This window comes from Pseudoliparis swirei, chromosome 18 (genome assembly GCF_029220125.1).
Source record: "Pseudoliparis swirei isolate HS2019 ecotype Mariana Trench chromosome 18, NWPU_hadal_v1, whole genome shotgun sequence".
Classification (NCBI taxonomy): Eukaryota; Metazoa; Chordata; class Actinopteri; order Perciformes; family Liparidae; genus Pseudoliparis; species Pseudoliparis swirei.
The window spans coordinates 2,933,759-2,958,525 of NC_079405.1; the positions used below are offsets into that span (position 1 = coordinate 2,933,759).

A 24,767-nucleotide genomic window follows, 5' to 3' on the forward strand; every position below is an offset into this window, starting at 1 on the left:
CCCGAACCAGCAGACGTGAATGCAGAGCAGGCCTGGTGGAGATGTGTGGCCCGACGCAGGCGAACGCCCCTCAGAACCAAACCACGCCGTCCAAAACTATCGGCGTTAATCTTCTGCGATCGCGGCCTCCCGTCTTCAGACGCGGTTTGTTTCACCTGGCTGCAGAACCGTGACGTCGCCGAGGTCAGGGGGAAGGAAATGAATATCAGACCCACGACTGTTGGATGGAGTTTAGGATCCGAGCCAAAGGTCGAAGCCAAAATTCCTCGCAAGTTCGAAACGCGTCGACATCGTTTCATGACTCCCTTCAGATTGTAATAAAGAGCCATGACGAGTTCATGAAAAACAGACCAGGGAGAGAAGTATTCAGACAAGGGGGGGAGGGGCAGGTTTAGTATTTGACAGCAAATAGTACATTTGATGACTTTATCGCCTGTAAGTCTGATGTTGTACATTCAGTGATGACACGTTGACGACATTCATGTGTAGTTTTAGAAAAGCGCATTTGATTCTAGGCTCAGTCGGTCCGTTAATGTTCTCGTTCTCCACCCCTGAATAACCCGCTATCCATCTGCCTTCACCCGTACATAAGTTAAAGCCTTCATATGATTAATATATTCTAGTATCTATAGAGATCAAACCCGTTTTGTTTATACCAGACTGTTGACATGTTTATTTCAGCTATACAGGATGGACTCTTCTGCTCTTAAGCCTCTAGTGGCCTGTTGAGGTAATGCATTTTTTGCCACTTCATTTTCGTCACCCCTCCAGCACGTATACCTGGAATGAGAGGGGGGGGGTGGGGGGGCATCCTAATCACCACCTCCCCTGGCTCTATTTAGTCAAAAGGAAAGGCTTTGCCCCTTCCAGGAATGTGAGCGCCTCGTCCCATCGCTCAGAAAACTAAATAAACCAGAATTCAACCCGATGATCTCCCGGTTGATTTAACCTCCAGAATTTGAGAAATTCTGCAGAGATTTCCTGGACTAACATCTGTCTAAACAGATGTTGAAACAGGTTGAACAGCTGGGTTGCAGAGCTCAGGACTGATTTACACCCGTTACCGGCGGTCTCACTCATTCCCGTTTCTATCACATGAACGTAATGGTATGCAATACATGGCATATATTTAACCAGTACTCCCCACTTATCCTTTAATTCTTAAGTCTTCTTCAACATTTAACAAAAAATGACATTTATTACATGTATCTACAATTGTATTCACATTTTCCACCACTTTTGTGAAACTAAGGCTTTGGTAAACTAATGTCCATCATCTAAACAGTTCATCCACATGAGTAAAGTTTTTGTTTTCACAACAGATTTTAAGAATTCTGAGAAATTGGACTTCAACTTTTCAGCTTTCGGGCCCAATGACCTCTTCACACTGTGGCTGAAGACAAGGGTGCTTCATTATTTAGATATATGAGATTGTTCTGCATTTTATGATGCGCAACACACGGGAATGTATCAAAGTGCCTTTTAAAAGATGAATTTAAGAGAGTGTGTAAAATCGAGAAAAAATAACCCCAAAGTATGATCTGCACTGTAAATCTTGTAATTGCTTCTTGTCCCAAATGATTAAAACTCTCAAGCGGTTTAAAGTAGTCGAGCCAAAAGGGAGGTCCGTCTTGTCAAAACCGTTCTATTAAATCTTAATATTCCACACAGATCTTCCAAAACCCGAGTTGAATACACAACTCATTACACATTTTACTGCTTTTTATTAACTGTGACCAACGTTGTGTAATCCACATGGTGGAACATCCAGACCCCAGTTAGTGTATTAACCCAGAGATAATCCTGAAGGTGAGGTGGCACCTTGCATGGAAGCCCCTCCCATCGCATATGCAATGGGTGAATGACACGTGGAGGACTAGAACAACACTTTACAAGTCCATGATCTACCCAACACCCTTTCCTCATTGTCTGACCTCTCCTCCTCTCCTCCTCTCTTCCTACTCCGTTGCCTCCCTCCTTCCCTTCAGGTTGTTTGAGTACCACGGCAGGGCGTCCCCGGTCCCTCGGGTGGTCCCCGTCAAACGCCAGCGGGTAGCGGTGCCTCTGGTCCGGCAGGTCAAATCCTCGCCCGTCAAACTGCTGCCGCGCAACGCCTCCGTCCTCCCCACCAGCAACGGCCACAAACAGAGATGTAAGTCCGCCCCCTCTAGAGGTGTTTCTGAAGACGTACCCAGGTGGTTCCTTCTGCCTCGACGAATACAAAATGTGTTTGTGTCCGTTTGTCGAAGTTCTGACACGATTTATTAATTCTGACATTGACGGTAGCCGTAAGTAACCTCATCCCCCTTCTCATCTTGGGAAACAGTTGAAGATGGTAGGATATCAAAGAAATCAATGTCCAACTTAAACTTAGTAAAGGTTGTATCGGTTTACTTGAACCTCCTTCGCAAAGCTCTCAATTCACTGGTCGGTCTACGATCCAACCCTCACCGAAGGTCACGGACTTTGAGTCGCGACCGAAAGAACAAGGTCGCGGATACAAGCCGCCGGAATGAGTTTCCTCTGTAGGGCTCAGCCTTAGAGATAGGGTAAGGAGATGAGTTTCCTCTGTAGGACTCAGCCTTAGAGATAAGGTAAGGAGATGAGTTTCCTCTGTAGGACTCAGCCTTAGAGATATGGTAAGGAGATGAGTTTCCTCCATAGGGCTCAGCCTTAGAGATAGGGTAAGGAGATGAGTTTCCTCTGTAGGGCTCAGCCTTAGAGATAGGGTAAGGAGATGAGTTTCCTCTGTAGGACTCAGCCTTAGAGATAGGGTAAGGAGATGAGTTTCCTCTGTAGGGCTCAGCCTTAGAGATAGGGTAAGGAGATGAGTTTCCTATGTAGGACTCAGCCTTAGAGATAGGGTAAGGAGATGAGTTTCCTCTGTAGGGCTCAGCCTTAGAGATAAGGTAAGGAGATGAGTTTCCTCTGTAGGAGCCTTAGAGATAGGGTAAGGAGATGAGTTTCCTCTGAAGGGCTCAGCCTTAGAGATAAGGTAAGGAGATGAGTTTCCTCTGTAGGGCTCAGCCTTAGAGATAGGGTAAGGAGATGAGTTTCCTCTGTAGGGCTCAGCCTTAGAGATAGGGTAAGGAGATGAGTTTCCTCTGTAGGACTCAGCCTTAGAGATAGGGTAAGGAGATGAGTTTCCTCTGTAGGGCTCAGCCTTAGAGATAGGGTAAGGAGATGAGTTTCCTCTGTAGGACTCAGCCTTAGAGATAGGGTAAGGAGATGAGTTTCCTCTGTAGGGCTCAGCCTTAGAGATAAGGTAAGGAGATGAGTTTCCTCTGTAGGGCTCAGCCTTAGAGATAAGGTAAGGAGATGAATTTCCCCTGTAGGGCTCAGCCTTAGAGATAAGGTAAGGAGATGAGTTTCCTCCGTAGGGCTCAGCCTTAGAGATAGGGTAAGGAGATGAGTTTCCTCCGTAGGACTCAGTCTTAGAGATAGGGTACGGAGATCATAAAAATATGAAATGTAAGGAAATGATGTTGAAATGAAGTTCTCGTGTTGGCAGATTTAGAAAACAGGGAAATAGTCCGATTTTAGGATTCTGAATGTACAAATTCAATATCTTGAACGGTCTCACCATCTCGTTGGTCCAATATTCTGGTGTAAACCACCACATGGCATCAAACTCTCTCTTTCTCTTCCTGTATGTTCATCATCCTCAGTAGGATTATTTTCTCTTCTCTTATATTTCCTCGCCTCCCTTGTGATCCAAACCGTCCCGTCATCTGTCTTTCACGTCTTTGTTTTTACAGCGGACTGTTTGAAGCATCTGCTCTCCTATTATTTGAGCACTCTGCTCATTAAACTTGAATTACACATGACGGTCATAACGTGGATCTGAAGGGAAGTGCTGACTCCCGTTAGCGCCTCTTTCTTTTCTTTTCTTTTCTTTTTATGTAACAGAAGTTTCTGATTTCTACACTTTTCTTTGGCTTCCCCTCGTTGATTGACAACCGAAGTCTCTTTACTTCGGAGACTAATGCGACTTCAGATACATGAAGTATTTTGCAGAGATTCACATAAGAACAAGTGTTGTCAACGGAAATCTAAACTGACATAAAGACGATGACGATCCGATGGGAAAATGGGATGCAGACGAGAGTATCGGTGGGAACTGTCAGACTTTAGCTTTGACTGGCGCTGTATCAAGTTTAGATTTCAGAAGTCTTCGTGGTCGTTGGCCGTACATTTTAGACACAAAATCCATGTTGTCCTCTTTCTGTCTTATTCCCCTGTCACAATTTGACACTTCAACGGTATAAAGATAGAGTTGAACCGTACGGTGCACATGGCAGCATCCTACGCCCTCTTCAGAAGGCGGGGTAAGAGTCACAGGTACCCTTCAAAGAGGCCTTTGCTTATGCAACTAGGGTTGCACCCCAGCCAACTCATGTAGTACGCAACTGGACTGGGTAAATCCATGGGCTTCACCCCGCAAGGACGGTCAAGAGAACAAGGCCGGCTAACACCACATTACCCGGGCCATGTCCACGGATGGAACCCAGAGGGGGGTGCAACTCCACTGACACACCCACCAGCCAGAGATGTCCAAGAGGGTAGAACCGAATGGACCGTGACCCTGGCCGTACTGCCATACCTACAGGGGAATACATTACATCACATGTCATTTAGCAGACGCTTTTATCCAAAGCGACTTACAATAAGTGCATCAACCTAGAGTACCAACTAAGAACAACAAGAAGACAGGAAGTAACCGTCTTTTATTAACCTTATTAACCTTGATTCATATCTTAAATTCTATAATTATTTTGTATTTCCCAAAGTATTTCAACAGTGCATATATGAAGGTGTATGACTTCTTTTGATTATATCGCCTCGATGAAGAAGGCAAGAGTGCCTCCTCGTGTTTGAACTGGCACTACTTGTCTTTCAGTGTGTGTGTGTGTGTGTGTGTGTGTGTGTGTGTCAGAGGATCCTGTGGGGCCCTTTTGTATTAACAAAGCTAAGAAGAGACGTGGAGATGAAACGAGAGAGAGTGAAGAAAAGCGAGAGGATTGAAGGATGAGGGATGACAAGAATGCTGCAAGATGAGACATAAAGATGAGATACTGATGGAGAGAATGAGGCAGACGAGAGAAGGAGGAGAGAGAAATCGTAAGGGAAGAAATAACAAGTGGACAATGTGAGTGTGTATTGAGCAACAACCACACACACACACACACCAATTTTGGAAATATGGTGTTAATTTTAAGTTCATTGCAGTGAAACAAAAACAACCCCCAGATGTGTTGCAAGGCTTCAGTCTCTCTCTATTGCCACTGATGTAATCATCAGTTCCCTGATCACCCTCCTCTCCTCTTCCATTGGCTCACCAGAGACATCTCAATACGTTTTGTCTTTTCTGATTTCTCTTTTAATTGTAGAACAAACTAAATATGTTAAAATAAAAAATGGGAGAGGGTCACGTGATGCGAAAGAGGTAGGAGCGCTGGACAGGAGCTCCCGGACTGAACACTTTATTTAACATTTCAGGTATAGATTAACATTAATAGAACAGGTCGAACGAAGAAGTAATGTCACTGCATGATATTTGGGGGAAAAAAACTGAAAAAAACCGAACTGGATGGTCCGGACTTCGAAAAACTCAGTCCGAAAAAGAGACCAGCGACCCCGACAACATGGCGGAAGGCGCGCAGATTGACGACCTGGTGGAGAAGATAAGTGACGCAGTATTTACGAAACTCAGCTCCAGCCTGGATATGAAACTCGAACAAATAGCTAAATCCGTCAACTCGGTGTGTGCAAGTGTTACGGCAGTGGAGAAAAGGGTGGACGAAGCAGAACAAAGAATATCCGACACGGAGGACTCCGTGTCACAGCTCCTAGCTAAACTTGAGCGCACCGAGACACGGCTAACGGAGGCTCTGACCCGGCTGGAGGACCAGGAGAACCGGTCCAGACGCAACAACATAAAGGTCATCAATCTGCCCGAACACACAGAGGGGCAGAACGCAAGGGACTTTTTCGAATCTTGGCTGCCAAAAGTTTTGAAGCTCACGGTGAAGAACGACCGAATCAAGCTGGACATGTGCCACCGCGGCCCGCACACCTGCAGAACAACTCGACGAGGCCGAGGACCGTCTACATTCATCTCCACAACTTCGCCGACAAACAGCTGATCATGAAGGGGGCGCGCAGCGCGGCTGAGGTCACTTTCTCCGGGAACCGCATACATCTCTTTGATGACTTCTCACCAGCGGTGGAAAAAAAACGACGCGAATTCCTGGAGGCAAAGACATCGCTCCGAGATCTCGGCATCCGCTCCCAGATGCTGTATCCCGCCGCGCGTTACAGGTGACGGCGGAGTCCGACACTTCAGATCCGCGGATGAAGCACAGAGGTTCGTGGAGGAGAAGAAAAAAGCCCAAATATAATGGAGAAATGCAAGGTAATCTAGAAATAAGTGAACAGTTTATACTCCCGGTGGTCATGCTGCTGACGTAACCCACAAAGGACACAAACTATTCAGGTGCAGGGTGTCCGCAGCTGTTAAGTATGCACACTTGTTCGCTCTTCTTCTGTTCTCTCCATGTTGGAACTCACGAACAAGCTGGTCTGCTTATGTACAGTTTATTACTTTGTTCTAAGAAAGGTTCAGTTATATTATTAATAACAGTGTTACTACTCTGATTGACCAAGCTTGATTAAGACTGGTACGGTTGCGGGTTAAAATAAGAGTGGCTATACCTGAAACATGTTTATCTTTATTTTGTTCTAGTCTGGGAAGCTCTGTTTTATCCTACTAGAGTTTGTTTAGATGTTAGGAAATGATGGGGAAATGGTAGTGAGCAGGAGGTCTCACATGTGCCCTTTCAATAAGTTTAAGTGTCAGTTCATGTTCTTACTTTGTTGTTTTTTGTCATTCAGTGTTCTTAAATGTTATGTTTTGTTCCACACCACCGGAAATAAATATCTATTTGAACTAAGTCAGCAAAGGTCAGATAACACATTTCCAGAGCGCCTTCAGGAGGCCTGTAAAGGAACAGGGCCTCTCTGTGACAAAGAAAGAAGAAGGGTATGTCAGGGATAAATAGCATCAAACTTTGTACATTCAATGTAAAGGGGATCCACCATCCAATTAAGCGGAAGAAAATATTAAGCTTTCTAAAGAAAGACAAAATACAGATAGCTTTCTGACAAGAAACCCACCTAGTGGATAAGGAGCACATCAAACTTAAACGAGACTGGGTCGGCCAGGTTTACGACTCATCATTTTCCTCCAATAGCAGAGGAGTCGCTATCTTAAAACACAAGGCCACCCCATTTGTTCTGGGTACATGTAAAAGCGACTCGGAGGGCAGATACATCCTGGTCCATGGCACAATAAATGGCACACCGGTCACTTTAATTAATATTTACGCACCAAACTCGCCAACTCCATCATTTTGGACTACAATAGGAGCAGAAATAGAGGAGCACAGATCTCCCTTCACAGTTTTAGGTGGCGACTTTAATTGTTGTCTTGAGAACAAATTAGACAGGTCCCCAACAGACACAAATAGAAGAACAAGTGCAGGTGCTTTACTCGGTAAAATGCTAGGTGATATAAATTTGACGGACGTATGGCGGAACCTGAACCCATCAGTGAGAGACTTCACATTCTACTCTAATCCACATAACTCCTACTCACGCATAGATTACTTTTTGCCCCACCACAGATTATTGGACAAGTAAAAGCATGTAGTATAGGATCTATACATATTAGTGACCATGCCCCAGTATACCTAGAAATGACGATGAGTGAAGCTGTGTCTGGCACACAGAGATGGCGTGTGCCGTCATATCTTCTCACGGACAAGGAATTTAAAAAAAAGATGGAGGCAGAGTTAGATTTATTTTTTGACATAAACGACAATTGTGAAACAAACCCTGAATTTCTCTGGGAATCTGCGAAAGCCTATATTAGAGGATGTACTATCTCATATATGTCACACCGGAAAAAAACTCTCCTCCAGAAGCAGAATAAACTGGAAACAGACTTACAAAAAGCAGAGCTTGCCCATCAGTCTAGTCCAAACAAAACAAACCTCATTAAAGTGCACAGCACCAGAGCGGCACTAAATTCTATACTGAATGAGAAAGCATCTCGATCCTTATTCTATCAAAAGCAGCGACTGTATGAATATGGAAACAAAGCTAGTAAATACTTGGCCCGCCTGCTCAACCAGAAGGAAAATTATAACACCATAGCAGGAATCAGAGATCCAGGAGGGAAAAGACATTTTGATAAGAAAAATATCAACTCTGTCTTTGTATCATTTTACAAATCATTATACAAAACTGACAATAACAGCACTAAAGTGGAACTTGACAAATTCTTTTCTAAAATTAAATTACCTACACTAACAAAAGAACAGCAACAATCTTTGGGGAAACCCATTCAGGAAAAAGAGATATTAGAAGCAATGGCTTTGATGAACAGTGGAAAAGCACCAGGCCCAGATGGGTTCCCAGCAGAGTGGTTTAAAGCCTTTAAAAACAAGCTCACCCCCCATCTAGTCAACACCTATAATTACAGCTTCAACACAACTCACCACTTGCCTGAAACAATGTCGCTAGCCAACATTAGCCTGATTCTGAAAAAAAACAAGGACCCCGAAGACCCAGCATCTTACAGGCCCATATCGCTCATTAATGTAGACGCAAAGATTTTAGCCAAGGTGCTGACTCTGAGGCTTGAACCATTAATATCAATATTAATAAATCCTGACCAAACAGGCTTCATCAAAGGGAGGAATTCCTCCAATAATATCAGGAGGCTTCTGAACATAATACAGTTCGCCAGAGACAACGATGTACAAGGCCTTGTGGTGTCTCTGGACTCATTAAAAGCTTTTGACAGGGTTGAATGGCCCTTTCTTTTCAATGCTATGGACAGATTTGAAATAGGTACAGAATTCATTGACTGGGTGAAACTGCTGTACTTTTCCCCGAAAGCGTCCGTTATTACTAACTCCTATTGCTCAGATCCGTTCCCATTAGAGCGTGGCACCCCTCAGGGATGCCCACTGAGCCCTCTCTTGTTTGCATTGGCTATTGAGCCCTTAGCTGAGCTCATCACAACCACACCAACGATAAGAGGCTTTGATGTCAATGGTACAAGACAAAAGATTTCTCTTTATGCGGATGATGTTCTGCTATACCTGGTTGAGATAGACAAAACCATCCCCTGTCTGCTTGAATGTTTACAACAGTTTGGGCACATATCAGGTTTTAAAGTGAACCTATCTAAAACCGAGGCCATGCCTATTGGCGCCCTGGCAGGCTCTACGCCACCCAGTGGATTCCCTTTCCACTGGTCACTGAGGGAGATAACATACCTGGGAATTAGAATTGGCCCCTCTCTTAAAAAACTTGTTAAACTCAATCTAAAGCCAATCACAACACGCATCAGGGAAGACTTGAATAGGTGGGTAACGCTACCAGTTTCCTGGCTGGGCAGGATAAGCATGCTCAAAATGAATATACTGCCCAGGTTACTGTACCCCCTACAGATGCTGCCAAACTCAATACCCAACAGCTTCTTCATTGACTTGGATAAAATGTTCACACAATTCATCTGGCAAGGCAAAAAGGTTAGGATGAAAATAAGTAAACTACAGAAAAGCAAGCAGCAGGGAGGACTCGGAGTCCCGAACATAAAGTTCTACTACTGGGCAGCACAAATGCGTTACATACATGAGTGGGTGAACCCAAAGGCTACAAATGCATGGATCCACATGGAGTCGACAAACTGTGGATTACTCACTTTAAAGAACTGTCCTTCAGAACTACAAGAGAGCAAAGCTAGAGGTTCAAAATAACTTTATTGTACGAAATACATTAAACACCTGGAATAATATCATGGCCTACTTTAAATTTAAGAATCATTTTTCACTTTTGGCTCCCATATGGAGAAACCCAGATTTCCACCCCTCATGTCAAGACTCTGTGTTCAGGCTCTGGCATGAGAAGGGTCTGGACCAGCTTATCAAACTCTATGAGGGAGGAACAGTGGACTCGTTTGAGAACCTGAAGAACAAATACGCTCTCCAACAGTCCCATTTCTTTCGATATTTACAAATAAGACATTCACACCGGTGTATGATGGCGCCGCGAAAGGTCGCCTCGGTGTGTTGGTGCGCGATGTTTTTTATTGTTTTCGTTTTAAATACTGTTTTCTGCTGGGATTCCCAGAGCTCTTACACCAGAGAAGAGCTATTGAACATCAGGGGAACAACTCCAGCGGATTTACTTCCAACGTTTTTAACTTCTGTGGAGTTACTGGACATTTTTGTAAAAGGTGTGCTCACCTTCGCCACGTGAAACGCCGCGGAGAGGAACGTTCGGAGCGCTCGTCGGCTACGGAAACGGGATCTCGTACAGCGCTGCCGGGCATATTTCTCCAACGTCCGCTCACTGTGCAACAAACTGGACGAACTCCAGCTGCTGGTGGGGAGAGACAGAGACTTCTCCTCATCCTCCGTTCTGTGTTTCACGGAATCATGGCTTAGTGGCTCGATACCAGACTCTGCGCCCCAGCTCGCTGGCTTCCAGCTGTTCCGAGCGGCCCGAGACACGGGGCTCTCCGGTAAAAAAGGGTGGAGGAATCTGCTTTTACCTCAACAACGGCTGGTGCAACGACGTAACGGTGATTCTACAGCACTGTTCGCCGGACCTGGAATCTTTATCATCCACTGCAAACCCTTCTACTCCCACGTGAGTTCGCTTCATTCATCCTGGCGGAGTTTACATGCCGCAGGGGAACGTGAACGAGGCACAACAGACACTCGCTGAACAGATACGGTGTGGAGCGGACCTTCCGGACTCTTTGGTTATTGTACTGGGATTTTAACAAAGGAAACCTCAGCCACGAACTCCTAAATATAGACAGTTAATTAAATGCCCTACCAGAGAGAAGAGCATTCTGGACCACTGCTACACAACAATCAGCAGGGCCTATCACGCCCCTCGAGCTGCACTGGGAAACTCTGACCACGTCATGGTTCATCTGATTCCTCATACAGGCAGAGACTAAAGCTCTGCAAACCTGTGGTGAGGAAGTTCAAGAAGTGGACCAGTGAGGCTCTGGAGGATCTACGGGCGTGCTTTGACTGTACTGACTGGGATGTCTTCAGGACTGCTACCAACAGCCTGGATGAGTACACAGAGGCTGTAACTTCCTACATCAGCTTCTGTGAGGACAGCTGTATTCCATCCAGCTCCAGGGTGAGTTATAACAACGACAAACCCTGGTTCACAGCGGAGCTCAGGAAGCTAAGACTGCAGAAGGACCAGGCATTCAGGAGTGGGGACAAGGACCTGTACACAGAGTCCAAATACAGGTTTAGCAAGGCGGTGAGAGATGCTAAACGACTGTACTCTGAGAAACTGCAACAGCAGCTCTCAGCAAACGACTCTGCTTCTGTCTGGAGAGGGCTCAGGCAGATCACCAACTACAAGCCCAAATCACCCCACTCCATGAACAATGTGCTTCTGGCAGACGAGCTAAATGAGTTCTACTGCCGCTTTGAAAGACAATGGAGCAGTCCTGAGACCATCCCCACAGCCCCACCAACAAGCCACAGACCATCAGCCCACCCTCCCCAGCCCATCAGGGCTCACACCTCTGGAGCACCCTCCATCAACTCAGCGACGCCTCGTCATCCTGGAGAGAGCAGTCAACAGGCTGTTTAAAAGCAGAACCCCAGCAGCGGGCCCGGACTCCGTCTCCCCTCCACCCTGAAGCACTGTGCGGACCAGCTGTCTCCGGTGTTCACCGACATCTTCAACACCTCCTGGAGACATGCCACGTTCCAGCCTGCTTCAAGGCCTCCACCATCATCCCGTCCCCAAAAACCCAAGATCACAGGACTCAATGACTACAGGCCCGTCGCCTGACCTCTGTGGTCATGAAGTCCTTTGAACGCTGGTCCTGTCACACCTCAAGACCATCACCGACCCACTCCTGGACCCCTGCAGTTCGCCTACAGAGCCAACAGGTCTGCAGACGATGCAGTCAACATGGCCCTTCACTACATCCTCCAGCATCTGGACTCCCGAGGAACCTACGCCAGGATCCTGTTTGTGGACTTCAGCTCTGCCTTCAATTCCATCATCCCGTCCCTGCTGCAGGACAAGCTCTCCCAGCTGCACGTGCCCGACTCCACCTGCAGGTGGATCACAGACTTCCTGACCGACAGGAAGCAGCACGTGAGGCTGGGGAAACACGTCTCAGGCTCCCGGACCACCAGCACGGGTTCCCCCCAAGGCTGTGTTCTCTCCCCTCTGCTGTTCTCCCTGTACACCAACAGCTGCACCTCCAGTCACCAGTCCGTCAAGCTCCTAAAGTTCGCGGATGACACCACCCTCATTGGACTCATCTCTGGCGGGACGAGACCGCCTACAGGTGGGAGACTGACCACCTGGTGACCTGGTGCAGCCAGAACAACCTGGAGCTCAACGCTCTGAAGACAGTGGAGATGGTTGTGGATTTCAGGAGGAATGCAGCCCCACCCGCCCTCTCATCCTGTGTGACTCCCCGACGCTGTGGAGTCCTACCGCTTCCTGGGCTCCATCATCTCCCAGGACCTCAAGTGGGAGCTGAACATCGGCTCCATCTCCAAGAAGGCCCAGCAGAGGATGTTCTTCCTGAGGCAGCTGAGGAAATTCAACCTGCCAGGGAAGATGATGGTACAGTTCTACACGGCCATCGTTGAGTCCATCATCTGCTCCTCCATCACCGTCTGGCACCCTGCAGCCACAGCCAAAGACAAGCGCAGGCTGCAGAGCATCATCCGCTCGGCCGAGAGGGTTATCGGCTGCAGTCTGCCTTCCTCCAGGTCCTGTTCACTTCCAGGTCACTGAAGCGGGCCAGAAAGATTGTCGCCGACCCTCCCACCCTGGACACTCCTGTTCGAGTCCCTCCCTCGGGAGGAGGCTGCGTCCATCATGACCACGACCTCCCGCCACACCAATAGCTTTTTCCCGACGGCGGTCGGGCTCATCAATGGACCCCGGGACTGACTGACTGTCACCCCCAGGACTACCACCTCTTCTTCCACCTTCCTCTCTCCTCCTTCTTCCCGCTCCTTCCTCTTCCTCCTCCTCCCTCTTCCTCCCACTCCTCCTCCCCCCTTGCGTTGATTGTTGTTTGTCATGTCCAAATGTTGCACCTTCCACCAAAAAAAATTCCTCGTTTGTTTGTTTGTGAAAACATTCATTCTTTGGCAATAAACCTGTTTCTGATTCTGATTCTGATTCTGATACCAAAAACCGTAGATGCCCCAAACATGTGCTTCCTGGAAGAAATCCTTACACAACCCATGCCAAAAAAATTCATCTCCCATGTCTACGAAACCTTCGGCCTAAACCTTAATTACTCCACTGACCACATCCGCAAACAGTGGCAGATCGACATGGAGTGTCAGATAGAGGAAAATGTATGGACATCAATTATAGGAAACACACTTAACATCCTGAGCTGTAGCACAGATAGAGAAAGACAATTCAAGATATTACATAGACTGCATTGTACACCACTGCTGAGGGGCAGGCTGGGCCTAGGTTCCCCTACATGTAGTAAATGTAACTCTGAAGTTGGTACTTATATACACATGTTTTGGAAGTGTGCAAAAATTCAAACATTCTGGAGAGAAGTAAAGGAGGAGGTGGTTTCTTTGATCGGGTATGACCTGGAGCTTTCACCCCCTCAATGTGTTCTGGCAGCTAAAGTGAGCAGTGCAAAGAGTAATAATGACGCTAAACTGATTCAAATACTGTTATATATTGCTCGAAAGACTATCCTTAAACTCTGGATTTCTAAAGATACCCCTTCTACAGATGACTGGTACAAGGGGATTTTGGAAGTTCTCCCTTTGGAAAAGTTGACCCACACCCTCCATGACAATGTCAAGGGATTTGTCAAAATATGGAAACCAGTCTTAGACGTGGTGGACCCCTCCGGGGTGAACTTTGCTGTGCCAGATTAAAAATACTGTCACTGATGCTGACTTGATTTGATTTGATGATGTAACCTTAAATATGTACTTATAGTGGTGATGTGCGAATGTGTTATGTGTTGTGGTTTTTCTAATTATTTTGTATCCATTATCTATTTATATTTTTTGTCTGTTTTTTGTTGTTCTTTACCCTTTTGTTTCTCTTTTCACTTTGTATTGTATCCTTAATGTCCTGTCTTGCTAATTTGTAAAATCAAAATAAATATATTAAATAAAAATAAAAATAAAAAAAAATGGATGATAGTTAAATCAGATGTAACACATGGTAACAATTCTTTTTTAGAAAGAAATTCAAAACTAAAACTATAATCCTAAAGCTGTTTAGTGTGTTTCCAATGCATAATTTAAGCTTGTGTGACTCATTCATTTATATTACTTGGAAAACACATTAATAACCCAAGTTTGACTTTCAGGTTTATAAATAAATAGGAACAAATGGTGATCCAATAACTCTCCAGCAATGAATGTCAAGGCCGGGTGATGTACAGGAGATATATTTATCCCGGGGCCGTAAATATCATCACCGTATCTCAAACAGAGAGGAAAACAATCCTTTCCCAGTAAATAATGAAACGGGAGATGTATTTTTTTGAGAGAGACCAAATTATTTACAGTTGTGACATTCTTTTCATAACACCTGCATCATTATATATATATATATATATATATATATATATAAACATACATACATATACATATATATATATATATAAAGATACATATATATTCATATACATATAAACATACAAATATACATATATATATATATATAAAGATACATATATATACATATACATATAAACATACAAATATACATATATATATAAAGATACATATATATACATATATATAAACATATATATATATATATATACAGTATATATTGCAAATAAGCTCCCATTCTTTTTGATCAAAAGTGATGAAAAGAAAGTATAAATTCCCAAAGGAAGATTCAAGATTCAAGATTCAAGATGTTTTATTTGTCACATACACACACAGGGTGTGCAGTGAAATGAAAGTGGCAATTCAACAACCCTCTGTGTTGATCAGACAACGGGCGCTAACGTGTCTCTCTCCCTCTCTCTCTCTCTCTCTCTCTCTCTCTCTATCTCTCTCTCTCTCTCTCTCTCTCTCTCTCCGTCCATACTCTCTACCAGCAGTGAAAGGTGCAGAGCTGCAGGGGATCAAGTCAGAGTTGACTCAGATCAAAGCCAACATCGAAGGTTTGCTGGGCAGACTGGAGCAGATCACCGAAGACACACACATCACCTCCTCAGGTAACACACACACATACACACATACACACAGACAGACACACACCTCTGAATTCAACCAATACAACTCTCTTGTCCAGCTGTTAGATGATGAATGAAAACTGATTTTCTTCCATTATTGGTCATTTATTTATTCATGCAGTTTATTTACCACATGCTCTACAATATTAAAGCCACAGTCCAGTAAAAACAAAAACAACAACAACTGATCAACCGTATTGATTGCCATGTTCACACAAAGATACAGAAGCCAGAAGGTCACGAGGTTCGTGAAGGGACCCCAGCAGCCATGTTGGACTCAGTCAAAACTAAACGTTGAAGTGTTTTTCACATTGTTTTTTCATTTTAGAACAACGTGATTTTAACATTAATTTAGAGCTTTAGTTAGCTATAACTATAACGCTCTTAACTAAACTCTTAAGAGACCTCAGGTCACCTTTTTCTGAGCGTCGTTGTTCGTGATCTGAAGCATAACTGAACCGTGATGTCTTGGACCTCAGAGTTATGTTCAAAGAAGTGATCATGTTTCACTAAGATGCAGATCTGTACTATAAGTCCCACACACTCACACACATTCATATATATGTAAATATATGTATATCACAATATAATATGGCAATGTCTAATCTGATCGAAACCTTAAGTAGACAGTCTTACAGTTTTATAGAACACATGTTCTGGAATATCTGATGTTGTACTTCAGATTTAGAGCCTTTTTTTAGGGGTCTTCAGCAGTTCACATCCTTAATATCAAGTCTCTGGGAGCCACGTGTGCTCTTCTGCTTCCTGGAGACACAAATGAAATTGTCACATCAAGAGAAATAAGCAGGAAAGAACATGAAATCTGACTTTCCTCATTGCGGCGACTCCCTGCGCTGACTTATGAAGACATGCAAGGCGTATTTGATGTTCCACTGGGGCCGTATCTTTTTTAAATTCTTTTTATTATTATGAACCAGGACCAACTCGTGAAGAAATACCTGCTAAAATAAAGTAATTCTGTGAGTGAAAAAAATTATGAAAAAAAGAACAGAAGTTCTTTCAAGGTTTAGCAAGACATAAAATATATGGAACTTTTCTGATGAAAAACATATTTTCTTTCTGCTTCGATACTTCCTACGATGAAGTCAAGTTTCACTTTCCAAACTTACACTGAGATGAAATATTAAATGATCTGAAGATATGATGATGATACGTGGAACAATGTACACATGCAGTAAATTAAATAAAGCACGACATAAATATACACCTCATGTTCCTGTGAGCTGTGGGAAGAAGTCATTCTTTGCTAGAGTTTCCCACTATTTTTGATAAATTCAATTTTTGCTACGTTTTGTAATTTACAGGTTATACATTTTAAAATAATTCATATAATATATATTTTTTTAGGTATGTAACCTACATGTTATCAATATTGTACTATATGATACAAATAATGAATATAAATTATGTTCTAGTTTCTTTCTGTTATTGTGGGTCATTTTCAATGAGGGTTAGAGTGAAGGAGATAGGAAAGGAAACAATGAAGCTCCTCTCATCCGACCTTGTAGAATCCAAACCACTGTATTCAAAGGCCACAATGTGACGTCTCCAGATCAACTTGTACTTTTCACATATTTCTAATATGTGTGTGTGTGCAGAGCTGAGGAAGGCACGGGAGTGTAAGAGCGAGGAGGCGTGGCAGGAAGGGGAGGAGTCGAGCTCAGAGCTAGAGGACGAGGAGGAGCGCAGACATAACAGCGAAGCTGAAGAAGAAGAGGAGGAGGAGGAGGAAGAGGAGGGAGAGCACACGCCGGACGACAGCCATGACCACATGCCGGTATTTACACCTGTTTGACGGACACAATGAGGACCGCTGCAGCTTCACAGCCTTGTGAGGACCTGTGGCGTCCTCACAAGGAAACGAACGTCTCATAGTTCTGGAATTCGTCCTCAACTTCTCCCCTAGTGGTTGAGTGTGATACAGCACATGGAGAGTGGAGCGTACATGCTTTTGATAACTTAAATCTCCACTTCTAGAACCATGAAGACGGAAATTATGAGTTCATGATAATGTATAAATTCAATTAAAGAAAAACAACAATTCATTTATTTTTCCAATTTCCTAAATGTCAAATTTGGACCTTTTTCCCTTTTCTTTAATATTCTGGTGAACTGGGCTTTACACTACCCGTCAGACAGAACCAGCACATGCATTAAAGACCCTCTGGGAAGCTGTGAGGGGCCTTTTTTCATTATTTTCTAATATTGTGAATCAAACACATGAATAAATAGTGTCAATAACTGATAAAATGTTGTCAATATTTTCTTCCCCGGAAGATATCATATTCATATAATTAATTTAAGGCATATTAACATGCATCAACCAATTAGTTTTTAATGGGGGACGACTGCATGCTGCACCGTGAGCCATAGATGTACACTAAACTAGATCTCCCAATGTATTTGAAGTGCTCTTCTGCTCTACTTCTACAGTATGGTTACAATACATTATTATTATTTCTCTAAATCTCTATTAAAAAGTCTAAAAGCGAAAATGTTTGATTTTAATTTGAGGCCAATTTTGCAGAATATTTGGATTCTCACAGCACACGTTTGTGTTTTTTTTCTTCTTTTTCTTTTGTCGTTTTGTCAATAAGGAGAACGGTCGCATATCATCAGAGACGGACTCCATTCCCGCGTGAGAGGTGAGCGTCACACACACACTCACACACACTCACACACACTCTCACACACTCACACACACTCACACACACTCCAACACACTCCCACCACCAGGTGTGGAAGGAGGCTCAGAAATGTGCTGAAAGGGAAATGAATCGTAGCGCGTTGGACTCGCCTGCATCGCGTCAGCCTGCCTGACGTCTGAGACACATTTTAAATGAAGTCTGCCACTGTCTGTCACGCTTTGAAGACTTTACACTTCTGATAATGTTCACACAGTTGGAGAAATATCAAACGGACACTTTGCCACCGCGACGATTTCACAACTTTTAATAAAGCAGCGGATCAAACTGGGGTGTTTTTTTTAAAACACATATTTAATTAACCAGGACTTTATTACGAAAGGCTTCGATTTCAGGGCACACGTTGAAACGATCACACACACACACACACACACACACACACACAGCTGTGCGTTACAACCAGCGACCTGCTGGTGGGGGGCGCTCCAGGGCCTCACCGGTGGTGTATAAGCGGCTCTTTCATCACTCGAAATGTATTCTGCCTGTCTAGAAGTTGAAGTGGCGACCACACAGTAGTCTGATTCCCTCACCGTTCCCCTGCATCTCATTGTTCACGAGAAAACCCTTCACAATCAACCGCTTCCAGAAGGCGTGGATACGATCTTAACATGTCGAACCTTTTCGGGACATTTTTGGAAGAGCCAGGCACGAAAAAAACCCTCAGAAAAACAAATGATGTTCTTATCTGCCGACGTATCAGATGTTTTACTGATTCCATTAAATCTTCAGTCAGAATCGATCTGAATCTTGTTAGTTGTGTATCGTGTTTGTTTTTGAAGTGTCGGATGGGGTTCAAATGAGTTCACGCAAGTCGGCTTTGGGAGGATGTTGGTGTGGCGGACGGATCAAATTACACCGGACGTTCACCAAGAAGGCTCGTGTCCTCTTTTAAACCTTCGAGTACATTTGTGGCTTCAACATTACAAAGTATTTTTAGCGCGTTTTCTTTTTTTCCGCTTGAATTTTATAGCCTTTTAATAATAATAATACATTTTATTTGTATAGCGCTTTTTAAAAAAGGTAACAAAGGCACATTTAAGGCCAAGCAATTGTTTTAATAAACCCAAATCAACGAGTTTTGGATAATTTTCTGTTTTATTTTGGTTTTGTCTTAATTTACGGAATTAATCTCACGTTTCAAACTGTTTGAAAGAAAATAGGTTTTCCTCGAAAACATACTGGAAGGGTCGAGTTTCGTGGCTGGGAACGTCGTTAAGGGTTGAAGTCAAAGTTCTGATTGCTCCGTTTCTCTTCAAGTTAATTCAATTCAATTCAGTTTATTTTGTATAGCCCATTCTCACAAATTACAAATTTGCCTCAGAGTGCTTTACAAACTGTACACAGACATCCCAGAACCTCACATCGGATCAGGAAGAACTCCCAAACAATGACGAATTACTGACGTATTCTTCAGTTACTGCACGAGTTCCTGTTCGTTATCATCGCGGCGTGATTTTGTCGTAACCGGATTGTTAGATTTTCATGACTACACATTTTGTTGATCAAAGACCACATGTTTGCTCCTCTGTCACTACTGATAATGATAATAATGATGTACACAGATGTTCGGCTTAGTGGTTACGACTCTGGACATTATCAGTATCTCTATAACTGATGATCTCGGCTAAACTAAGACGCCTTGGAACTGACAAAAAGAAAACTCGGCCTCTGAGTTTTCTGCTCAGTATTCCAAGATCTTCCATAAATGTGGATTCATGTCCACGAGCCTCATGAACGTGATCGCACCAATAATGAATCAAAATTAAAACAAATGATTCTCCCCCCGAGGTCGAGACCCCGCTGCTTTCATGGAGGACGTCATATCTTTCATCGGCTTGCAGTATTAACCCACTTAATAAACTTCGCTCCAAATTATTATTGCTTTTATAAGCTTTACATCTGTACAAAGGGCCCAGTTTCTTGTTGAAAAGGGAATTGTTTTACGAAGTGTTTTCTGGCATAAGTGCTGCTTGGATTTTTTTCATTGCTTCTGTAACGAGCTCGACTCAAGTCATATTTTACGGGCTCTAGTCAGGAGTCCGTAGCCAACGACTCGACTTAGATCGATTGACATCCCGTCGACATTCGCAATAAAAGAAAATTGCAAGAAATGCAGCCTTGGAATACGATAAGTTGTTCGTTCCATAACCGCATTACCCATAAACCCCGTTAAAGTTTTTAACACGGCAGAGATTACAGCTTGTTAAAATGGCATTACGAGAGAGTGTCGTTGGATATCGCAAAAGAAACCACGGTACCGCGATGTAAGTGGTGTAACGCTGGTATATTATCACCCTGTTAAAAGTTCCAGAGGTTTTAGTTAGTAATAACGAGCGCTGCGGTGGATGATAATAAGAAAAAAGAGAGGAAACGGCCGGACTGTAGCTCTCCGTCAGGAATAAAAATAGATCAGCCTGATGTGTATTAACAAAGGATAACACTTTTAAACAAAGCAAATATTAAGACTTCTTCTGAAAGACGCTTTAAAGGACATTTAAAGGACATTTAAAGACCTTTGCAGTCGGCCATCGGTGGTCAAATGTGAAGTTGGGGGTACACGTTCCTGCCGCGGTTGGGTTTCACGTGAGAACGGAATTCCCAGTTTAGAGCCAGCTGTGGAATCCGTCATCCCACCATTTTCATATCAATAACTCGCCCGGTGATGTCCTTGAACGTTTTCTTTTGCCGTAATTCTAAGCGACAGCGCCGAGTCGAGGATGAGGACCAAACGGAGTGATTTGTCGATGTAGTTGGAGAGACGTGGACGGGATCGTTGGCTGGCGTTGATGGGAGGTGCAAATCACTTACATCATTTGCTAATTTATTGGTCCAAAATCATGATTTAATTCAGATTTAATTAAGTTTTAAGTAAGGCGGCGACAAGCAACGAGCGTAATTTCCGACGGTTCCTCATTTATTGTGAAAAGAGTCGTAACGTTAACGTGATATTTATGTGATCACACCTGAGAGATGGAGACTGGTGTTTATTTCACAGATTTATTTCGTCACACATAAATAACGTTGTTTGTTGAAGACGCCCGAAAGCTGAAATGATAATAGTGAAAATACATTCGTGTACCGGTGTTTTCCATCGTTGTTATAGAGCTGAAGTTACCTGCTACTCAAGTTTTCTTTTTCAGTAAATACTTTGTCCTCTTACTAAAGGATTTATTTTGGCTCCTCCCCCTCACCTGTATGCATACCTGTGCATTCAATCGCACAATATTACCGCACGATTCAACCGCACGATTTGACCACAAGGTACACCTGTGTGATCCGATTGCGCGATTCGACCTCACGATTTGAACACAAGGTACGACCTCACGATACAACCTTAAAAAACAACAACTTTGCCTGCGTCCTCGAGGATGTTCAGATGTAAATGTATTCTCTGTTTGAAACGTACGGTTAACAAAACAAGAACAAGACGACTCGTTTTTAAAATAAATACCTCCGTCACGTGGTTTAAGTTTCAGATGTCACATCCTTGTGCTTGTGTTTATCTTATTGGTTATGTTGTGGTTGTTTTTTTTACAGTTTTGGCTCACACTAAATAGCTAATAATTAAAGCGTGAGTCTCAAGCTAACGGGCACTTCTTTCATAACGAAATCTGCCGTTGACGTTTTGCCGTCGTGATGATTTTGCAATAATGTCAATTTTGGCCGTTTCTCTAATTCTGTTGTTAACGATATGTTCTCTGTGTTTCAGGTGGAGTGGACAGACGAGAGAGAGAGAGAGAGAGAGAGAGAGAGAGAGAGCAATGGACAGACACAGAACTGGATAACAGGAGGCCATCAAACAGCAGGCAGCCTGGACACACACACACACACACACACACACACACACACACAGTGTGAAAACACTCCGTAGTGAGACATACTTGACACTCAGTCGGAGCCGCAGGATAATAGTGAAGCAGCAGGGTGCCGCCGGCGCTCACCATAAACTGATGAGTTACAAGTAAAACAGCACGCCGCTGTCAAAACATCTTAGAGCAACACACACACACACACACACACACACACACACACACGGTGCTGCCGTTGACAGCCGATTGAGAACGCCGGAGCTCGTCAGAATTGCAGGACACGACCGAGCGGAGGAACGAAGAAGAACCGTGAGAACTCGTTGGTGCACAACTCTAAAGAACCCCCCCCACCCCCCACACACACACACACACACACACACACAAGAAGGTGACGGGTCGGCCGAGTTTAATGCAAAATTAAGGCTGAATCACATGAATTAATCAAAATATATCTCCGGGATTTGGAAAATCTTTGCTTTATTTTTTGTGGGGTACGTTTCCGAGAAAATTCCCTGGAAAGAAGGACGTAAATTGGCGGTGATTGCGGTAAACAGAATGACTCGATGCAGCAGCTCAAGTTGAACAGATCTGAGACGTTTGCCTTCAGGCCGCCACATAATCCATGAATCCAACGCACAGCGTCGGATATGAAATGATGAATCTCTTCTTTTCCGAAACCATCCCCCTTTTTTCCCGTCTCAGATGACTCAACCCCTCGGTGTTACCGGCTCACGGAGACGTTCACCTGAGAGTCATCGTCAACGTTCACGAAGCTTCCTCAGAGACGGGTTCTTAGAATTTCCTCTGACAGTTGAGATAAAGATAAAAGTTCTTGAAAAGGTAATAAAACAAGACAGATTAGATTATTTTATCTTCCGTGTCCGTTATCACTGTGTCTTTTTTTTAAGTGGATCAACCAATCACAGCTCTTCATGGCGAGTAACGCCTCCTCACGAAAGGTCAAAGGCCAAAGATAATAATATAAATAATACCAGACTGTCCAGAAAGATCCTTCTCTCTCACTGTCCTTGTTGCCTTCTGATCTTACCTTCCTTCCTTCTGTCTTGACTCCTTTCCCCTACGTTATTCCTCCTTCTGTCTTGTTGTTTCTCTTCTTCCTTCACATTCTTTTCCCCCTTGTGTTCATCTGGTTTTACATTTCATTTGAATTTTCTTGACTTCCTGTCAGTCTCCTTTCCTTCCATGCGTCTCTTATTCCTTTTCCCTTTCATCCCGGCTCTTTCTCTTTCCTCCTGGTCCTTTCAACTGTGTTTCCTTTCCCTTCTTCCTTCCCTTTTCTTTCTTGCTCTTCCTGTCCTCTTCCAGATGAAAGAAAGAAGTAACATCAGAAGGGATTTACAAAAGGTCTTGATCAGTATTGTGTGCACTATTCTGTTCTTCTTCTTCATGTGAAGCGTTGGGCTGTAGTGTGATTGAGCCAAGGAGGAAGTGAGCTAACGTAGCATGAGGAGCTACAACGTCTGTGCGGAGAAGACGGAGGTCAAACAGACGTTGGGCTTTGACCCAAGAACGCCGTAATGTCCAAACGTCCACGTTGAGTTATTTACTGAACTTACTTTACGTGACATACTTAACTTACATCGCGTTGCATGTGTCAACGGTCAGCTAACGGAAACCAACGAACTGCGACCGCTACGTTTAGATGAGCTGAAGGAAAATGTTTTCCGGCTAACGGAGAAGTTAGCCGAACCCCAATATGAGATCTGAATGAAGTTCCCGGCCTCCACATTGTACATCCATGTGTATACACTCGTTATGAGCCACCCATCAATGCGTTTTGGTAAAGGTGAGCTACATCCCAGAATAAGACGCGCGGCACTGTGGTGCGTTCAATGGATTACAGTCGGTTCACCTTCGGGCTACGGAATGAGACGTTCAGTGGAATTTGCTTAAAAGAATAAAATCTGTCCGGGTTTCTTGTTTACCTTCAGAGGAAGATGCAGACTATCTCTCTCTCTCTCTCTTTACTCCTCTTCCTCCGATCCCCCCGTTACCCGTCTTTCGCCTGTTGTTCCTGTCTGATTTCTACATGCCGATGTTAAAAAGGCGTTGCTGTTATTTTTAATGACTTGTGTACACTGTGTGATGAAAGTGGTGACGCTGACTTCTCTGTCTGCACCGAGGTGGTGCCAGAGGCCTTTACGACACATGTAAATAATCTGAATAAAAGGCGGGAGATTTCGTGACTACAGACCACGAAAGTGAAATATCTGGTGACGTTTCCACGTGTCTTTTCTTTCTTTTTCTTTTTTTTTTTACTTTTGAGCTCTTGAAAACTTCTTCTCCGCATCTCGTCTCACCTCTTATTCATCCTCACGGGAACAGGAATGCATTTTTGCTCGACAGCACGTTTATTTTAAGTCTAAAAATCTAATAAATCACAGAAAGCTTTTTTAAATTTATTTTATATATACTTTATTGATCATGCACAATATCATATACAGTGATCAAATAACAAGTATTTTCATTTTTTGTGTATATTTCAATCAGATTACAATTGTTAAGAGGAAAACAGGAAAAATATATAACTTATAAAAACAAAGACAAAACAAAATAACAAATTATAATAATAATAAATACTGAAACACCCACCCATGGCCTTTATATTCTTTCACAGTTCGCAGTGTACAATATTGTAAAACTAAAGTGAAGTATTTAGTCAGACAGATAAGGACAGAGGGCCAGTGCAAACAAATTAAAATATGTTTCTCATGCAACACTGGCAGATTCAAAAGATAAGAAATGAAAGATTGCCATTTCTTGGTAAAATTGTCATTAAAGCCCCAAAAAAAAGCTTTTCTTTAAATAAATAAAATACTAAGTGTAACCTGAATTGTCCCGCAGCTTTAAATTCAGTTCAGTCGGGTGTGAAGAGGTCGATCTAAAAAA

General features: G+C 43.5%; 1 protein-coding gene across 1 annotated transcript in view; it reads left to right on the forward strand.

Annotated features, from left to right (window-relative positions):
• The window catches only part of raly (RALY heterogeneous nuclear ribonucleoprotein), a 37,988-nt gene extending 19,997 nt beyond the window's left edge, over nucleotides 1-17,991 (forward strand). The window contains exons 5-8 of the mRNA XM_056438524.1: nucleotides 1,989-2,152; nucleotides 15,185-15,304; nucleotides 16,942-17,120; nucleotides 17,941-17,991. Of these exons, the coding sequence (XP_056294499.1) occupies nucleotides 1,989-2,152; nucleotides 15,185-15,304; nucleotides 16,942-17,120; nucleotides 17,941-17,985 (508 nt within the window). The 3' untranslated portion in view covers nucleotides 17,986-17,991. The remainder of the gene's footprint in view (nucleotides 1-1,988; nucleotides 2,153-15,184; nucleotides 15,305-16,941; nucleotides 17,121-17,940) is intronic.
• Nucleotides 17,992-24,767: the final 6,776 nt, after the last annotated feature.